At 38.3% G+C, this 19,511-nt stretch overlaps 1 protein-coding gene across 3 annotated transcripts in view; it reads left to right on the top strand.

The window, feature by feature from the left end:
• Positions 1-19,511, top strand: part of CROT (Carnitine O-octanoyltransferase) — a 286,657-nt gene that overhangs the window by 244,344 nt on the left and 22,802 nt on the right. For all 3 annotated transcript variants that reach the window (XM_067092518.1, XM_067092519.1, XM_067092521.1), the window contains exons 15-16: positions 10,302-10,420; positions 14,229-14,348. In XM_067092518.1, coding sequence (XP_066948619.1) covers positions 10,302-10,394 — 93 coding nt within the window. In that variant the 3' untranslated portion in view covers positions 10,395-10,420; positions 14,229-14,348. The remainder of the gene's footprint in view (positions 1-10,301; positions 10,421-14,228; positions 14,349-19,511) is intronic.

Below are 19,511 nucleotides of genomic sequence, written 5' to 3'. Positions count from 1 at the left end.
CAAGTAGTTACCTCCCATGGTGTGCCAGTGCTCCATGGTGACTAGACTAGTATCAAAGAAATATTTTTCCAGCCTGGTCTTGTAGATGGAATGGAAACACTCTGACACGTGATAGAGTATAATAGACTCAAAAATAGAGGGAATTTTCCCTTCAGTGAAGCTGAACCCAATTTTTCGTATGCCAAAATATGCAAGAGGTGACTATTGTACATGCGTGTTTGCCATCTTGTTTACAACCAGGACAGGTAAAAGACCAGCTCCATTACTCTCTGCTGGTCAGTGTAGGATGATCCCTTACCCAAATCCCGTGCCTTTTTGCCAGGGAAGTGGGAGGGTTTTGAGGACTCAGCAGCGACAACCAAAAATAGGTTTTCCTATGTCAAAACCTGTTTTTTGATAGCTTAGTCACTTGTTTCATCCTCAAGGAACTTTACAAAAGAAATTGACAGGTGACAAAAGCTTAAGCTCTCAAAATTTTAATACCAAAAAACCCAAAGAAAAAACAAAAAACATTTATGGTCTAAGGTCAAGTCACGAGTTTCAAGCCCCATTCCTTATTCTAAAAACCTTTTGGGGCTTTGGTAACGAGACACGAGAAACAGAGCAAGAACTCGCAGTTTTAGGGTGAAGTTCTGTAGTGAGTTTCCTAAGTGTGCTGGGTGTGGTTGCAGTCTTTTCACATCTTCCCCAGCAATAGTCAGCGTACTCACCCGTTAGGAAGACCCCTGGTTTTCTGCTGTACATAAACACTTTTGCAGGGTTTCTCAGTATTTGCAAATGTTCGCTGTCTGTGAAAAACTCGTGTATGACAATTTGTTAGGTTCCAATGAAAAGTTCATGCGTCTGTGAGTTCATGCAATTCGAATCGCGCAAGTTCAGAATATTACTGTATATATATATATATATATATATATATATATATATATATATATATATATATATATATATATGTGTGTGTGTGTGTGTGTGTGTGTGTGTAATGGGAAGGTATACACTTCTTAGGTCTGTCTGTTGTACTGCTTGCTTTCACTTCTTAGGAACAATGTTGTTTTGTTTGATATTTAACTATGCTGGAACTTCACTTATCGTGCTCAGATGTTGGCTATCTTTTCAAAATTCATAAGTTCTTCTTTTATGCATTTTGGGTTAAATGAAATTTATGTTTCCACTATTTACATTTATTTAGTCTTTAAACTGTATAACTTTTCCACCTTTCAATGGGTAGCAATGACTGAGTCTTTATCCTGAAAGGCACATCGTAAAATTCGTGGACTTAGAATTTCACTTGTACTATGGGCATTTAGAAATTTTATATAAGTTCACAAGTCTGTTCGAGCTTTCACAGTCACCTCTCCACATCTACACACTCCCTGCCCTGATGCCTTTTCTAACTGCCTCTCTTTCCAGAGCCTTCATATATATGGGTATGGGTTCGATGCCTAAATCTGGTATAATTTTCCCGACTTTTGTCAGATGGGCTTCCTTTTCCATTAAAGTTTCACGTTTAATTGTCTATGCAATTCCTTCAGCGGTTGTTATCGAGTTAATGTTATGGTGACGGCGGTCACGGGCAAGGTCAAGATCTAAATTAGTTCATCCTTTTGCCCAGCGCGATGCGGGTAAACACTTTTGAGACACTGGCGGCGAACAGTTAAACTCAGCATCTGTTATCACTTAGTTTCGTTAACGTCTTTTCTGTTTTGCTCTCTCTGTCTTTATCAGTGGTTTTTCTGTATGCCCTTGTCGTATATCAAAATAATTAGTTTATTGAATTATAGACTCGTTTCTGTTTTATATATATATATATATATATATATATATATATATATATATATATATATATATATATATATATATATACACTGCTATACAGTGGCTGTGGAAACTCTTGTCAGAGTAGTGATTTCTTGTATGTAAAAAGCTTTTACCTATCTTTAAGCATAGGTAGAAAAAAACTATAATAAATTAAGACATGAAATTGTATTGCTGTACTCACCAATTACATCTTAATATTTTGTAACATTATATGTATTTTTCTTACACTTTTGGAGGCAGATAGGAATGGATGAAATCAGCCTCTCACAGAGATCAGTGTTGACTGATTCCCATGCAACTTTGATGGCAGTGGCATGTTTTATGATGGCCCACAGGTTCTCAATTGGTGAGAGATCTTGGGAATTAGGAGGCCAGTCTTCAATGAACTCTACCCCACAATCCTTTAACCACCCTTTTATCAATGGTGTTGTATGGCAGGTAGCCCCGTCTTGTTGGAAAATACTGCAACCCATCTTGGTAAAACTATCTTCCAAATAGAGGTTTAAAAGGGTGTAATAAATCTGCTGATTCACCCTGGTATTTTCTCGAATATCACGTAAATCCCCAATACCACCATACTCCATACACCCCCGCACCATAACACTCAGAGGAAATTTCTCCCTCGGCCTAACAAACTTGGGGTCTAATTTGTTGGCTGTAGAACTGGGCCAAACTTTGGAAAAACTGCCACCAGAACAATAAAAAGTTGCTTTATCACTGAAGCACACTGGCTGCTACTCACCTACATCCCATCCACTATACTTTTTAACAAAAGCCTCCCTTTTCTTCAGGTGTGCTAGAGTTAACAATGGCTTCTTTAGTGCCACAATATTCTTAAAACCCATCTCTTGGATAAGTAATCTTGGATAGTCCTAACAGACGTCTCCCCAAGGAGCTGAGGGTTGCTTTCTTTAAATTTCCTGGCAGAATACGAAGGGTGACCTTCTGCCTCCCTTTTAAGGACATTAAGGGCTCTCTGACCTACTTTTAATGGCCTACCAGTCCCTTTTCTGCTGCCTTCTGCCGCCTTCTGCCTGGTACTTGGCAACAATGCGCTGCACTGTTCGTGGGTTCACATCAGTTTGTCTAACAATATCTTGAGTTTGTAAGCCTAGTTTGTGACAATCACTTTCACACGATCTTCAAACGAAGTATAAACTCCAGGCATTATACAGACACTGCAATTGGCCTCTTTACCGGAAAAAATTCACATGAAACATAAAATTTGGCAGCAACTCAATACAAAGTCCCAAAACGACCTTGAAAAGATACTGAGAGAATTGTCACTTATGACCATGCTATAAGGAAGAGATAACGAGTTGACAACTAGCAAATTATTGGCTCACGATTTTTCGTCAGGGAAATATGAGTTATGTGCGGTTTTGGAAGAAACTGGTCTTGTAGTGTCAACTCGACAAGACTCTCACGGGCACTGTGTGTGTGTGTATATATATATATATATATATATATATATATATATATATATATATATATATATATATATATATATATATATATATATATATATATATATATATATATATATATATATATATATATATATATATATATATATATATATATAAACACACATATGCATATACACAGTCACAAAAAAAAATCTTAGTACTACCAAGATATCAGAAAAATCTTAGGACAGTTATGTGGAGAAAAAAAATTGAAAATAAAATACAAAGGTTGAAATAAATTACATAATTCTGCTCAGTACTCTTTATTCAGTATTTAGACATATCTCCCTTATGCTTTAAAACATAATCAATTCTCCTCTTCATTGAATTAGACAGTTCCTTAAAATAATTATCATCCAGCTCATTACACCACACATTTTCTATGGCAGCAATCAGTTTCGGGACAGAGGACGTATCCTTAGAGCCAGCTTCCTCTTCAGAAAGCTCCAAACATTTTCTGTTTGATTAAGGTCAGGGGAATCCCTTGGTCAATCCAGAAGCTCAATTCCATTATCTTCAAATAACTTTTTTTTTTGCCTTCTTCCCCCTGTGGCACGGTGCCCCATCTTGCATAAGAATGCGTGTGCAGACTTTCCTTGAAGGGCAAAAAGTGGTCTTTTAACACATATACATACTGATCCCTGTTCATCGCTGTACTTTTCGGTAAAAAATACAACCCCCACTCCATCCCTTTTCGCTAAAACTCCTCTACACCATGACGTAAGCAGCATGCTTCATGGCCTTGACCGTATACTTAAAGTCAAATTGACTTGACCCTTTAGATCTGATTTTCTTCCCGGCGCTCCTGGTTACGTAAAAACACAATTCGTCGCTGAATACCACTGCAGACCAGTCTTCCTTAGTCCAACCTTCATACTTCTTGCAAAAATTCAGCCTCTTCTTCTTCATCGTCTCTGTTAGCAAAGGCTTCTTAACAGCAGTATGACAGGGGAGACCGAGATCCTTCCTAAGGCAATGTTGTGTGGTGCATTCTGACACCTCTCCCAACACCTCAGGGTTTTGTTGCTTCAATTCTTTGCTGGTAAGACTTGGATTTACTATTACAGTACACTTTAACAAGCTGTTGGTCTTCTCGGTTGTTTTCCGCGGATGTCCAGACACCTTCTTCCTTTGCACTGCCACCTTGAGTTCCCTCCCCTCAACTCTGTTACACCAAATGGGGACTATTTTTAGAGACTTCCAACTTCATCACTGTGGTGTCATTGACCTGTCCTCTTTATACAGTCACAGTTTGTGTCCTCTTGACGATGGAAAGTTATTTACCCTGCATACTAGCTGGCAGGGCTCACAGGAACGCTCAACATGCATGTGCAGAATTACAGTAATCAGGTGCCAAACACACCCCCAAATCTGGGAACCCTGTTCAGTAGGCAGGTAGAATATGATGCCTCAAACTGCATTGCCTGACATACAATAGTTATGTTTTACCTGGTTTGGAGTGGGTGGAAACCTTGAATATTCTTAGGACTGCTATTCAGGTCCTAAGTTTTATTACATCCTAAGATTTTTTGCAGCAACTGTAGATGTGTGTGTGTGCAGTCGTAATTATCAAACTGCCCTTTTAACTTGTATACGCTTGTCACTACAAAGCCGTAAGGGTTTTGGGCTGCCAATAAAGTAATAGGTTGGTATTGACAGACAGCAGGCACTGTTAAAGGTTGAGTTTGTTGGTGGGTGACTTTGCCACCTGGATTCTGAGAAGTTATTGGAGGGATTGCAGGCAGTTTCCACATAAACCATCTTACCATGTTCACAGAGACCTAGTCCTCCTGCCCATGTAGCACTCTTTGAAATTATTTTTACTTCCATTTGAGGGCTGGGTAGGGGGTCTCTTTATGCAGGTGTTGGAGGCTGTATGTAGGCGTCATTTTGTATGAAGAGCAATTTCCATGTGCTCAGATTATTTTTGACATAAATTTTATGAACTTGCTTGTATACAGTCAATTTTTTTTTACAATATTTCAAAGGTTCAGCTGTTCTTCATTTGGTTGCTGGTTAATGTCAGCAGAGAAGAACACCAGTCCGATAGGAGAGGATTTGATTTCTTCTTTGGAGGCAGTGCATAGGCTGCCAGGATAATTATGAGTTCCAGTTGGGTTTCATCCCTTAGGGAGGGAACAATGGTTTTTTGCCAATCTGGGTCTTGGGTGGTTGCGTGGTGTATGTTTGAACCCATTAATTTGTCCAGGGTACTCCAGATTTTAGAGATGAATGCTTGCCCCCTTTGCTGGTGTTATGTTGAGGAGAGTCTTTTCTTTTGGCATCTAAGGCAATGTTTGGTCCGTTTTTTCACATCACTGGTTGCCCCATGTTAGATGCAACTTTTTGTCTCTAATTTGGCTGTTGTCCTTCTTGATGGGTGGATGAGTCCTTGGAATAGGTTGGAGACTTTCCTAGAGGAATCGTAGCACTAGGGGACAGGGACATCCTATGTTGGTATCACAGAGGATGGTTCTTTTTCTGTTGCTGAAAATGGATGAGTGCCCACTGTAGACTAATTAATGAGGTGTGGTAGGCTTTTTTTCTGTATCTTTTACCTTGTGTCTTGTTTGGGTATGGGCAAGTTTATCCTAATTTATCTATAGTTTGTCTCCAACGACTTATATCCTGAGTAGTGGGTCTGCCACGGGGGTTTGTCATTCTGGGTATGTGTTGGATGGTGCGCCCAAACTTTGAAATGCCTGGGAGTTGATGTTGCCGTCAGTCAGAATATGTCCTGCTTTTTTGTTAGGGCATGGACGAGTGGTTGATGACCCATTAGGTATTTTGATACTTCTGCTGCACAGGTATAGGGAGTAAAATTCTCTGTCAAAAGTACACTATATTTTCTTAGCTTGCATTAGTTTTCTGCTGAAGAAACCCAAAGGTTGAGTCATCCCGTCGATTGATTTCTCAACAACCATGCCTGTTGTGACACTGCTTGCATCTGTCATGAGGGTGAATTTGGCGTTGGGTTGGAAAATGGCAGATTGGTGGCATCTGCCATGGGGTCTTCGGTGTCTGAAGATGACATATTGGGTGGGGCCCCTAGGTGAGTGTCATGGTGTTTTCTCTGAGGGCATCATAGGCGGGGACCCATGGTTTGTGTGATGTTTGACAAAAATCATTAATAGTAATTTACTGTTCCCATGAATTCTTGTAGGCATTTTGTGATAAAATTGGGTATGTCTTGACGGTCAGTACCTTGGAGGGTAGAGGTGGACTCCACTTGCCGAGACTTGATGACCCAGGAACTTGATGTGAAAGGGGGGAGCCATGATGCACTTGTCAAGGTGGACCACGTGGCTACTATCCTGCAAGAGAGTTAGTGTGACTCTCATGTGTTTTTGTGGGTCTGCCTGATTTTTGGAAAAGATGAGGATGTTGGAGGTGCCCAGTGATTTTGTTGTGGTAATAGATGCTATGTTTTTCTGGGATTCCAGGGATCTGTTTGAGTATGGGTTGAAGACATCAACAAAGTCCTGCAGCAGGGGGTGGGTGTGGGTCTGTGGTATTACTGAAGATATGGGTGACTGTTTGGGGACTGTAGAGAGTTTGGAAAGAGGCAAGGTCCAGGAGATGGCGATGGGCTGTGTGCTAGAAGCCCATAGTGCTAAGGGAAGTGTGCTGCAAGGAGGGGTGTTTGGATATCTGGCAATGAAGTCCCACTGGTATTTGTTTTCCATTAGGTTGAGGGTAGAGTTTTGTTGTCTGTATGATGTTTTGTGGCTTCTGTTTGCTGCCACTTGGTGTCTCCTGAGAAGTGGCAGTTTTCTTTCAATTTGCAGATACCTGCATTCACTAGGAACCTCTTGCCAGAGGTGTGGTTGGTGATGTAGAATCTGGTGGAGTCGTCATCTGTCAGGATTGTGGCTGACACTGTTGTATATTTGGGTAGCCACCTTGGTCATTATTTACCCAGTTGCATCTGGGGCCACAGTTCTTGGCTCCCATCCCAAATTTAGGGTGCTGTTGGAACAGGTGAGGGTGCCCTTTCTGCCTCCAGTGGCACTTCTGCAGAGCTTGGTTTGTATCTCATTGTCTTGGTCCCAGTCATAGTCTTCACTGGCTTTGCAGATAGCATGAGCTGTGTTTTGTGAGGCCTTGGGGTCCTTCAGCAACTCGTAGGGTATGCCCTCAGCATTGGAGAGGGTGGCCTGGATGTTGTTTGGTTGGTGGCATAGCCATATTTCTTTGGTTCCTTGTTAGCATCAACTTCTGGCTGTCAGTAGGGACTTGAGTTTGTCTGAGGATGCCTTTCTGTTATGTCCCATATTAATTGCTCAACAAGTCAAGGGCTTGTGGTAATTCAGGCTTAAATCATCAGGTTCTTTCTAATTTTAGTGACCAGAAGGAGCTCCACACCAACAATTGGAAACAGGGTTAGGAATATAAAAGGATATACACAACAGTACAGTGTATTTATTAACAATATTTTATACAAAAAATTGCATTCATTCAACTTTACACACTGTAGTACTGAAAAATATAAAACAAAGTAGGTGAAGATAGGGGGAATGATGTTCAAGATAGTACAGTACTATGAAATACATTAATACATAACTGGTGAATTATCTTCAGAGGCAGGGGTGCTGATGGCTGGTCTATAGAAGATACAGATGGTTTTATTCAAGGTGGGACAGCAAATCCATGGTATTTAACCTCAGAATATATTAATGTTACGTAGATAAGAGTGATTGGCTTTCTTCTGGGGTTGACGTACCAAAACGTCTAAAGGGGGCCTCTCATTTGAAGGTAAAATGTAGTGCTTCTCATCTCCTCCTCACCCTCTGCCCTTCCTTCCTCACTTAGGCAATCTTATGGGAGCTTATATACCCATAAATGGGCAGGGCCTGTATTGACACAACAGATGATTGCTGTTTCTCTTAGATGGAGATTCTTGAAAATTTTGCCTGCTGACTGGCTTATCAAAAATCTCTCGTCTGACCATAGCAGATTTGCAGTTTCTAGAAGACGTGAGACAAAGTCTTACACCAACAGGCATCAAATTTTCCATGGGTGAAGATGGACCCACGGCAACAACAGACAGGGCATCCACACAACATGTGCTCATTAAATAGAAAATTTTTGTTTTCATTAGTTTTCTTTCTTAGTCAAGTGAGTCACTACCCATTACAGGGTGCATGTGCCAGCAGGTGGTGGCAAAGAGATCTTGGCTGTTAAGAACCTGTATAGTTATTCATATTCAATCCTCTCACTTGCACATTCGACCAACATGTAATGCAGGGGAAGAAGGTACCTGCCTTCTTTGTTGAACTCATGACATTGTGGGGCTTGAATTGTATGTCTGCTCTTCGGAATCAGCCAGGTGGTTCAGTCTACAAGAAAGGGAGCAGGCAGAAATTCATCAGTGGACATCCTGAAGTATTTTTTCCTTACTTGATCATCCCAGTAGCAGAAGGCATGGACGTATTTAGCTTGTAGGGCACTAGGGATGTTTGTGAGAAATGTGCTTGGTCTCCCATGCTATAGGCATGATCTTTCAACCTCTCTAGAGAGTGTGAGCCTGAGCTAGAGATCATATTTAGTCTGTTAGTGGCGTTTTGTCTTGGTAGGCACAGCTGTAGTTCGTCACTGGGGTTGATGCAGAACCCTTGCTGGGTCTACAGAGGATAACCTTGATCTCTCTCAAGAGCTAGCCAGAGCTTAATGACCATAATTACAGTAGTTTCATGACTGTTATATCTCAGTAGCATAGCTGTAGTTAGCCTGCTAATCTCCATGGTTGGTACGAAAATCATGCTGAGATATTGAAGGATACCGTGATATTGAACGATGACTTTGTGCTTTCTCAAGAGTGAGTGCACAGCTTTGGCACTGTAGTTAGACTGCTAGTGGCTCTGGTTGATTGGCTGTGGCTGTATTTAGTCCATTAGTTGCCAGGAGGTTAAGCAAAAACATGCTTGTCTACCAGGTTGCTCTAGGTCACCATTGTGTGATAAAAATGCACACAGGAGTCTTAATTCCATGGAGTTAATTGATTTATTCCTGGGATCTGACCCAATTTCGATACTCTGTGCATACAGTAATGTGGTTACAGCTAAATCAGTCATGTATGCAACCATGACCAATGTTGTGGGACTGTGAGGGTGCTCTGTGATTGGTTGCTGAACCTGATGGCTAAACTTGGGGTTCAGCTTCAAAGCTCAAAGCTTACAATGCTAATTTCCTCCCAACCCCAAAGATATATCACAGGTAACAACCCAGACCACATAAAAAATGAGGCAATTAACTACTACTTCATCCCCACCTGTCTTCTCAAGCTAAGGATTTGGTTGCCTTGATATGTCTTCAACAACTTTTTCTTTCAAAAGTATCATTCATCCCACGCTAAACACTTACAGATCCTCATTCACTTTATCATATCATCATTCCACCTCTTGATCTTCATACCCCCACATAACCATTTCAGTTTTGACTCTTATCTTCTACCTTTACTAAAATATATTTTCTGGCCTCTCTTGCAGCAAAGTACCAAAGACCCACCTCCCACTGGCTGCAGCTTTTTTTTTGCTCCCATGTTTTTGAACTATACATCATCACTGGTCTGATCACAGTACAGTAGATCTTTATTTACAGTTTATTTGGTATTCTTGTGACACACGCCACTATACTGTACTACCTGTGCCGTTAACTAATGTGGATGGACCCATTAAGTCCACTGGCATATGTGGAGGCTATCTCTGTTCCTCATTTGCCTGAGTGTTTGGAGAACTGGAGGGTCAGAATTTGAGTTGATATAAGTACAGTAATGGATTTGTATGAAAAATTAGAAAATGAGAAGGATCCATATATAAAACTCCCAGCTGACCTTTTTAAATAATAATTGTATGAATTACATTGCACTTGGCTTTCAGATATGTAACTGAATGAGATCACTATGCTTTGGCCACTGATGTAAAAAAAAAAATCTTAAAACTGAGAATACATGAGCACAGACATGTCAGATTCAGTATGCCTATTCTTGTTTTGCATAATTTTTTCCTTTTTTTCCAGAACGCAGAGAAGCGACAAAAGTTGATCACTGCCATCAAAACACACATATTCTTCCTTCTTAATGTTTGGACTCTACTGCATTGTGTTTATTGACATTCTGATCCCGCATATGCAAAAAGGTATGACTTGTTTCTTTAGTTCGGACTCATTCTGTATATTGTAGATTCTGCAGCCGTTACTTGAACAGTGTCTGTCAACAAAGAAGATAACTGTAAAGATGATGATAATTGACTTTATGTGCTACAAATAGTTGTATCAAGTGCGAGTGGGCTGTCATATTTCTTTACTTTTGACCTCTCAACCAACTACACATGGATACTTTCCTGTGCCACCCTTTCTCTGTTGACACAGAACATAATTTTGTGGAAAAAACATTTTGGAACCCTTTCATATCTGTATAGTTATCACATCACTGAGGGTACATAGCCCCGATGTGTCTGGGAGCTATAATTATTTAGAAAATTCAGCTCAAATTTTTATGCCAACAGCGTTCATTTTGCTGTCCTTTTTTTTCTAAATGTTTATATTTTATGGTGGAATAGTCTGAATAAGAGTCCCAGCCCTCTAAATACGAAAAAATGAGTTATTTAACGAAAAAAAATAAAATTCTTTACATTTTTATATTTTCGTTTATAACCCAAAAACTGATGAAAGTCAGAAGGATGAATTATTTTTATATAAAACTCCCAAATATTGACCTTTTTAAAATGGAAAACGAATAAGTCCAGTTGTGAAAAAATTGATAGAAAGATGGTAGAAACAGAGCGCTCTGGCCTATGGTGAGAATTAACTGAAAATATTTTTTTGAAGAGCCCTATCTCGAGATTTTTCACTAGAAATTACTTTGTAAATATGATGTAAAGGAAAAAAGAATAAAAAAGTCAAGAAAAATGGCTTTGGTACATGAGGACAGTTTCATTTTGATAAATTGATCAAAATGAAAAAAAAAAGTTACCATTGTCAACAGTATTGTTCTATCTCAAAAACTTAACAGTTAGGCGCATAATTTTTTTATGAAAAGCCAATTTTCCTAAATATTGACATATAAAACAATGGAAAACGAATAAGTCCAGTTGGTGAAAAAATTGATAGAAAAGAGGGTGAGAAACAGAGTGCTCTGCCCGTTGATCAACAAAATTTTTTTGAAGAGCCCTATCTCGGTTATTTTTCAAAGCAATTACTTTGTAAATATACGAAAAAGTAGAGGAAAAGTTGAAGAATAACTAAAGTCAAGAAAAATGGCTTTAGTAGACAGTTTCATTTTTATAAATTGATCGAAACTTACTGCAACATGCTTCGTAGCTCAAAACTATAACAGTTAGGCGAATGAATTATTGTTTATGAGATCTTAAATATCGACTATAAAACAATGAAAAATGAATAAGTCCAGTTGGTGAAAAATTGATAAAAAGTGGGTAAGAAACAGAGCGCGCTGCCAGGCACTTGTTTATCGTTAGACATTTTTTTGACTCATTCTTTTTCATAGAATATTGTAAATTCAAAAATGTAGAGGAAAGGTTGAGGAATAAAGTGAGAGTCAAGAAAAATGTCTGTCAACTGCAAAGATAACTGTAAAGATGATTGAACATTAATTGACTAAAGAACTAACAGTTAGCAAATATTTTTATGAGAAAGCCAACAAAATTCTCTAAATATCGATATATGATAATGAAAATGATCAGAGCCCTGCCTAAAATCCAGACGTCTCTTATGTGATGCTATCAAGTTTTACCGTAAAATTTCTGTTGGAAACTGTTCTCTTTTGTATGTAAACAGCGACACGTTTTTACCTAACCTTAGCTCTGACAGAAGTGTGGCCTGCCAGGCCTCAGCTGATGTCATTGTGAGAATTTTACTGGTATGGACTGCACAGTAGAGGAACTAAAAATTTATAGAAAATAGAGGATACTGTTTCCAATACACATTTTATAAAAAAAAAATGTAAGATGAGAGAGAAACAGGATCAGCTTTTCATTGTGAGAAATTTACTATGCCAGGAATTGCGCATGCCCTTTGCCTGTTGACCTGAGTTACGGTCCAAGGTATGCATGTAGACACTTTTTTACCCTACCACACGGAAAAACATTTTGGACCAGTCTTTGTCTTGCTAAATTGGAGAGGAATTTAATCATCCATCATTCCTCATGATAAATATAATAAGCCTTTTGATCTTTTCTTTTGCCTCTCTGCCACAGGCAAAAGGAGAAATAAATTTAGTCAGTGCAGGATTATATCAAAATATAAAGGATAAATCTGCAACCATACAGGCGTCCTGTCAAAAAAATTGACAATTACTGGGTATCAAATTTTTGTCTCCTACATCTTGCCCTTAGAGATTCTAGAAATGTTACTTTGTTCTTTTATGGGTGAGGATTGTTTTGTAGAAGTCATAAAAAACAGCAATAAATGTCCAAGGACAATGAAACTGTTCCTCCTTCAAAAAAAAGGGATTAATCTTCAATTAAAATTCATGTTTTTGTACTAGGCTAACTTATTTGTCTTTCCTGGTGTGCCTGCCTTAAATGCTTATCACTCTAGCATTTAACATGAATTAAAATTTAGATGTAATATAATTCCAATTTTGAGTTTGGAGACACGTATAGTAAACCATATTAATTTTTGTGTAGCTTGTTAACCGTCTCCATCTACAGAAGTCTTTTGCTGTTTTCTCCACTATTGCATGCATCTGATACGGTTAGTTCTCATTTTTACAGTACCAGGACTGGCTGTCATTGCCACATGTTGATTTTTGTGTGGAATGAAGTACACTATGGACACTGTCTGGCAACTTTTCCCTCTTGGGTGCTATTTGGCAACTTTAGGACAGGACTTAAATGAAATGAAGTCCAGAAAATGAAATGAAGTCCAGAAATTGTATGATGTGGATTTTTTTCATTCATGAATATGCCATGATTAGTAGACTGCATGGAAAATGCTATCGACTCTTACACTTAGAGCAATAGATGAAATTTTTTATGATATAATGACCTTGACTTTGGTCACACTGACAGTGACACTACAGAATCATGCGCTTCAGAAAAAGTTTCATTGCAGAAGTAATGGCAATGGTAATGAAGTCTTCCTTTGCTGTAATGTCAGATACCCCTCAGATTTTGCCTGGAATCCCTAGTAGATTATTATCATTATTGATAGTTTAACTAGACAACTGAGTTAACATTTTCATTTTCAGTGGTTGGCCTAAAGGGTTTATTCATGATATACCTTAATGGAATGTTTTGATAGGTTTTTATGATATTGGTAAGTTATAATAAATAACAAACCAACACGTGATTTGCAGATGAAAACCAGGAAACTTTGCTCAAAATTCACAAAGTTGATATGATACAAGTGGAAATTATGTGAATCTGTTTACTGGGCTGCCTGCCTTTATTTTTACTGATACTGATACTTAGTGTAATGATTTTCCAGTTGTTGTCTGCAATTGTTTTGATGGGAATGAATCCTCTTATAAACAAAGGACATTGCCTTTGTATTGATAGTTTTTCCTTCTTATGTTACTCTAAAAATATTTTTACTATGTTATAGCATCCAAATTGCATGATTTGTTTTAAATTGCTTGGTTTGTTATTTTTATGAATTTCACCTGAAAATTTTGTTTTGGCATCGCTAATACTAAACCTAAGGGATGCTTGCCAGGTTCATGAACATCTTAGCTATATTCTCTATTAATTATGTTTTAAGGAAATAAGATTTACTTTGGATGTTTATGATCCAGCAGTGAAGCCATTTTACCAAGCTAGTGGAAATTAGTAACGACAGTAATTAATTTTAGTACAGACGCCATTAATGTTAGAATTCTGTTTATCAAGGAGGAATTTCAGACCTGAAATGTATAAGGGAAAGGAATGTTGAAGGAAGTATTATGAAAAATTGGAATGATAGTTTCAACTGGCTCTCCTTTTGCAGTGGTGGTGCTGGTAACTTTCTCATATCTTCAAGCACGGTTGGTTACACTCCAGTTGTCGGAGGGGTAGCACCCATGGTCAAGGATGGGTATGGTTGTTTCTACTCTATGATGCCCACCAGGTAAGAGGTTTATGAAATTAGTTTATTGTAAAGAATTATTTCCATGTGCAACATAGCTGTGTAGTTCTTTTTCAGGTCTTGGTAGTGACTCCAAAGACTATATTTGGTTAACAACTTATATTCTGAAATGGCTTTTTTAACCACTGCATGTTGGGGCTTAGATAACGGCGTTTATTTCGTTTCTTTGTTCAGTTGTAAATTTTTTTATCATTGTTAAGTTTTTATGTTAAGGTCTAGATCTAAGCAACTACAGCTCACAAAGTAATAAAATTTTGCACTTGAATGGCCCTGATTAAGTTTTACTTATGGCTATTAAGCTTCACATTAAGGTGCATGGATGAGGGTGAGGGGGGTCAGCTGTTATTTTTGAAAGGTCACTATTTATTTAGAATGCGTGTTCTTTTGGGAAGTATGTTTTTGATCTGCCATCATTTATCTTTTTGAGTTGATATAAAAGAAAATCCAAGTTTTCAGTTTTTGGTAAGAAATCTAGACAAATTATGTCCTGCACTGGTTAAACTGTGATAAAATGTAATTTTAGTGCAGTTCTCCTAGCAAAAGCTGAGGTTAATGGTTTTGTAAAGTCCCCGCTAAGCGGGTCTTCTATGTATGATAACAGGTCACGCAGGATCAGCCATACTCAATCGTTCAAACTTATCTATGTAAATGTTTACCTGTTACTAACTTATTTTGCATATGTTTCTTTTGCTCACGTGTCAGAATGTTGTCAATTTGATCATTGTATATTTTTGCAACTCAGAGTGTATTTATTCATTGTATGTATTGTCAAGAGTAACTGACCTCAGGTCACCCTGGTTCTCATCGTATTCCTTGGCGCGACGTCAGTCTGCCGCTATATAAACTGCCTGTGTCCTCAATAAACCAGCAGTAACTTTTCTCCTGCTCATTCTTTAGCACCTCTTAAACTTTTAATAGAGGAACAAAGTGAAACTGAAACATATGGTTCATGCTTATAGTTTAAAAAGTTAGAATCAGAATGGTGAGTGGAACAAAAAAGTCAAAATGGTGTTTGAGACATGGTTTGTAGAGAACTGCATACTAGCCATGGGAATTTTGAGTGGTGGTGGCTGGCTCCATTTCTCTTGCAGCCTTCATTCCCAGGTAAGTGCTGATACTATTTACAAAGGTTTAAATGAGTGACTGGGCTTGCTATTTGTCCCTTAAATTTCATATAAGTGCTGTTTGTACTTCCAGTAATCCTTCAGTTATCCAGAACTTGGCATTATTTGACACACCTGGACCAGGGACCAAAGCCCCAAAGATGTATGACATCAATTTTTAAAATTTGAAAAAAACACCCTGATGGTTGGCAATGCTGAGCTGCCTCAGGAAAATGTTAACGCTGCTTACACACATAAACAGACTGAAAAAGGGCTTTTGGGGGTGGTGGGGCCGGGAGAAGTTTCCAAGGTGGGAGAATGGGTCAGGTAGCTGGGCGCCATGAGAGAGGGGCAGTAAGGCTGCGTAGAGGAACTCACCCAGAGAAGAGGTTGTAATGGAAAGTGGGTAGAGTTGGGGAGCAATTTCCCTGGCTGGGAGGGGTTTGGGATGCAGTGTTGGATGGGTGAAGAGGGCTAGTAGATGTTTGACTTGGTAGAGCTTGTTTCGTTTTGTGTTGTTATGCTTATCATTTTTTATTTATATTTTTATTTATATTCTCATTTATGTTTTTACTATATTTTCTCATTTTTTAATTTTTACGGCCCAAAAGATAAATGCAATTGAGTGTGTAGGGTATGAACTTAGTCACACACTCATTTGCTGGCATCATGAACTTGCTAGAGCTTGCATTGTTTCATGTTTTTACATGTATGATTTTTGCACATTTTTTAAAGGATATATGAATCCGAGAGAACAGAGAAATTGTATTTTTTTTTGCAGTGGAAATATCCTATTTCCATTTGGATTAGTAGAAGGGACCACAAACTCATAAATCTCCCAGCCTGTCACAACAAGTCGCCAACCACAATTTCAAAAGCACACAAATACTAACAAGGCGCTAAGAGGAATTGCATCTGGCCGTGCCTTCGAAATCCACGAGGGTCCTTCAAAGGAAGGCCTGGGAACGTATGGTTAGTTAAGGCATGAGAAAACACCCTCACCCCCTTTACCTTTGAAGGAGAGCCCAAGGAAATAAGCCACTCCCACAGGTCAGGCCTAGTTGTTTTGGCCAATCAAATGCCATCAATGCCAGAGACCTAAGGACATCCTACGAGGAGCAAAATACCCAGTGATCAAAAGGAATTCCTTAAAGCGCACCTCCAAAAGTTGGAATGAAAAATGGAGGAGGTGCAAAATACCTGCCCAGAAAAAGTTGAGTATACAGTTTAACCAGACCACTGAGCTGATTAACCTCTCCTAGAGAGGGCCCACCTGGCTAAGAACCAACTGGTTACCTAGTTTGGACAAGAAATGAATTTCTTTCACCAGAAATAAATTCTTCTAATTCTTCATTAGCCAGGTAGGAGAGTCGAACGCTGCCACAGGAAAAGCAACAGCCTGCCCACCCCTCCAACGAAGAACTAATGTACCTGCCCAGAATATGACGTCATGGTTGACACAAGGAAAATGGGAGATATAAGGATAGACAGACAGGAAAAGAGAGAGAGTCTAAGAGAGAGAGAGAGAGAGAGAGAGAGAGAGAGAGAGAGAGAGAGAGAGAGAGAGAAGAAGTGTTTTAGTGAGGATGGACTCTCAGAACAATAGTCCCCTTAATCAAATTCGCTAAGTCTCTCGAAATCATTATTACTTCAGAGTCTTGAACCAGTTAAGAAATTATAGGTGGAACTGTAAGACAAGAAGTGCAAATAAACAAGAAACAGGAACAATTGATCATTTTCCCCTTTTAACCTTAGTATTTTGGAATTTAGTAACTGTTTTAAAGAATCACTTGTTCCTACTTACAGTATAAACCATGCCGCTCCCGCGGTCACGTTATCTTAGTTGTTAGTCCCTTTGAAGGGAAAGAAACGGGGCCCAACAATATATATATACACTACTGTACTGATACAGTCATACCCCAAACTTACACAAGGTTTGGTTCCAGAACCCCTCGCGCAAAGTGAATTTTTTTGTAAGTTTGGCACAGTCTCTAAAAATGCTAATAAATGCTCATTTCTAAAGTTTAAACACTAAATTTTACCCTAATCATGTTCCCAAATTATTAAGTCAACTTTTAAATGAAATTAAAGTTACTGTAATTTCATTTAAAAGTTAGTTTAATACATTACCCTTAAAAAATTAAATAAATGGTTGACATAAAAATAGAGAGTTGGAAGAGAATTTTTTATTAGTTCCTTGTTGGACGAGTCGGTAGAGTTCTCAGCTAGCACTCTGCTAGGCCTGAGTTCAAGTCTCCAGCCAGCCAATGAAGAATTAGAGGAATTTATTTCTGGTGATAGAAATTCATTTCTCGGTATAATGTGGTTCGGATTCAACAATAAGCTGTGGGTCCCCTTGCTAGGTAACCATGAACAAACGGTGTTTTTATTTTGACTTAATATAATTATTAGTTATTATGTCTATGTTTTAGAACGTATTTGCCACACTAGTGCATTTACACTTCGCAGACTGTACAGGTAAAATTAGATCAATTTAAACTGTCTACTGTACAGGTAAAGATGTACAGAGAAATAATAAGTTGTAAAAATGAGTGAGCGCTAATTATGAACGAGAAAGAGAGAGATAAGGGTTATCCTTACTTAAGAGAGTGAAATTATTTACCAATTATTACGGAGACTGAGAGAGAGAGATTTTGTCCTTACTTGGTATATCAAGTTATATTATTTATGAATTATTACGGAGACAAAGAGGATAACGTGAGAGAGAAAGAGAGAGAGAGAGAGAGAGTTATTCGTATGGTAGACATCAAAAGATGGAAATTCAGTATTAAACTAACTTTTAAATGAAATTAAAGTTACTGTAATTTCATTTAAAAGTTAGCTTAATTCAAACTATCTACTGTGCAGGTAAAGACATCTTGAATAAGTTTCACATTCTTCCTTTCTAATTCAGTTGCTAATTCCTTCTCACATTCCTCATTCACCTCTTCGAGCAAATATCCACCAAGATCATGTCTATCAGGGTGCTTGTATGAACCTCCCCTGAGCATTGTCATCAGTTTTTCGTTTGATAATTACCTGCCACATGGAAATGAATATTGTTTGCATAAAATGTTCTAGCAGACTGTAAATCTAGAATTTTCTTTTCTGCTTCTGTTGTTTTGTGAACAAATTTGTCAATCCGTTGGAGGACCTTGTAGTAAGAAGGCACTTCTCTGTCAGTTGATTTTGTAGAAGTATTTGACATCGAGCTTGCACTTCTTTTCAAAGGTGGTGAAGTTGGATCAACAGTAGATGTCTTTTCTAGATTAATTATTTCAATTGGTAAATCATCAGGGTCTAGCTCTTCCTCCTTTGAGAGCACATTTTTAGCATATACAGTACATCGTTTCAAGTGTTCTCTAAGTCTCAGTTTTTGAACTGATTTTCTGATCACAACGTACACACTTTTGTTGTTTCTTTCCTTTATCATCTGTTGTTTCTTCAAATTCCATATATTCTCTTCCCTTGCATCTTCTTTTGCTTGTCATGATGAATTCACTGTGCTCTAAAAGATATCGTGATCCTATAGTGCCACTAAGTAAACTGATTGCTCTTCTCTCAATGAAGTACTTACTGTACTGTATATAGTATCCTCAACTTCAGTATTTCATGTTGCAGTATGTGTGTTGTCATTATGATTATTGTATTCTTCAATCTGAGCTCACATGGCCCAGAATCTGCAAGCTATCAATAACAATACATAACAGGTCAGCGCAGTAAATGTTTCCATGGAAAAATAAAAACAGCCACAGTTATCTGTAATGAAGTAAAAGAAAAAAAAGTCAGAGAACTTGGAGAAGGAATGCATTTCAAGCTCAACAAGTTTTGTCCTGTGCATTAGGCATTTGGCTTTGTGTCAAGTTTCTCTTTACTGTTGCATCTTACATGTACCTTGTTATGTGTAGGTAAAGTGGTATGACAGGCAAACAAACCTCAATTACTGTACAAGTTGCTGATTAACTTTAGTACTTTACTGCTTTGTAATTGTATAGTAAAGTAGATTAAATAATTTTATGGTAGTTTAGGCTATATGTCAGAA

Source organism: Macrobrachium rosenbergii, chromosome 49 (assembly GCF_040412425.1).
Source record: "Macrobrachium rosenbergii isolate ZJJX-2024 chromosome 49, ASM4041242v1, whole genome shotgun sequence".
NCBI classification, from domain to species: Eukaryota; Metazoa; Arthropoda; class Malacostraca; order Decapoda; family Palaemonidae; genus Macrobrachium; species Macrobrachium rosenbergii.
This window is presented reverse-complemented; position numbering and strand designations above follow the sequence as displayed.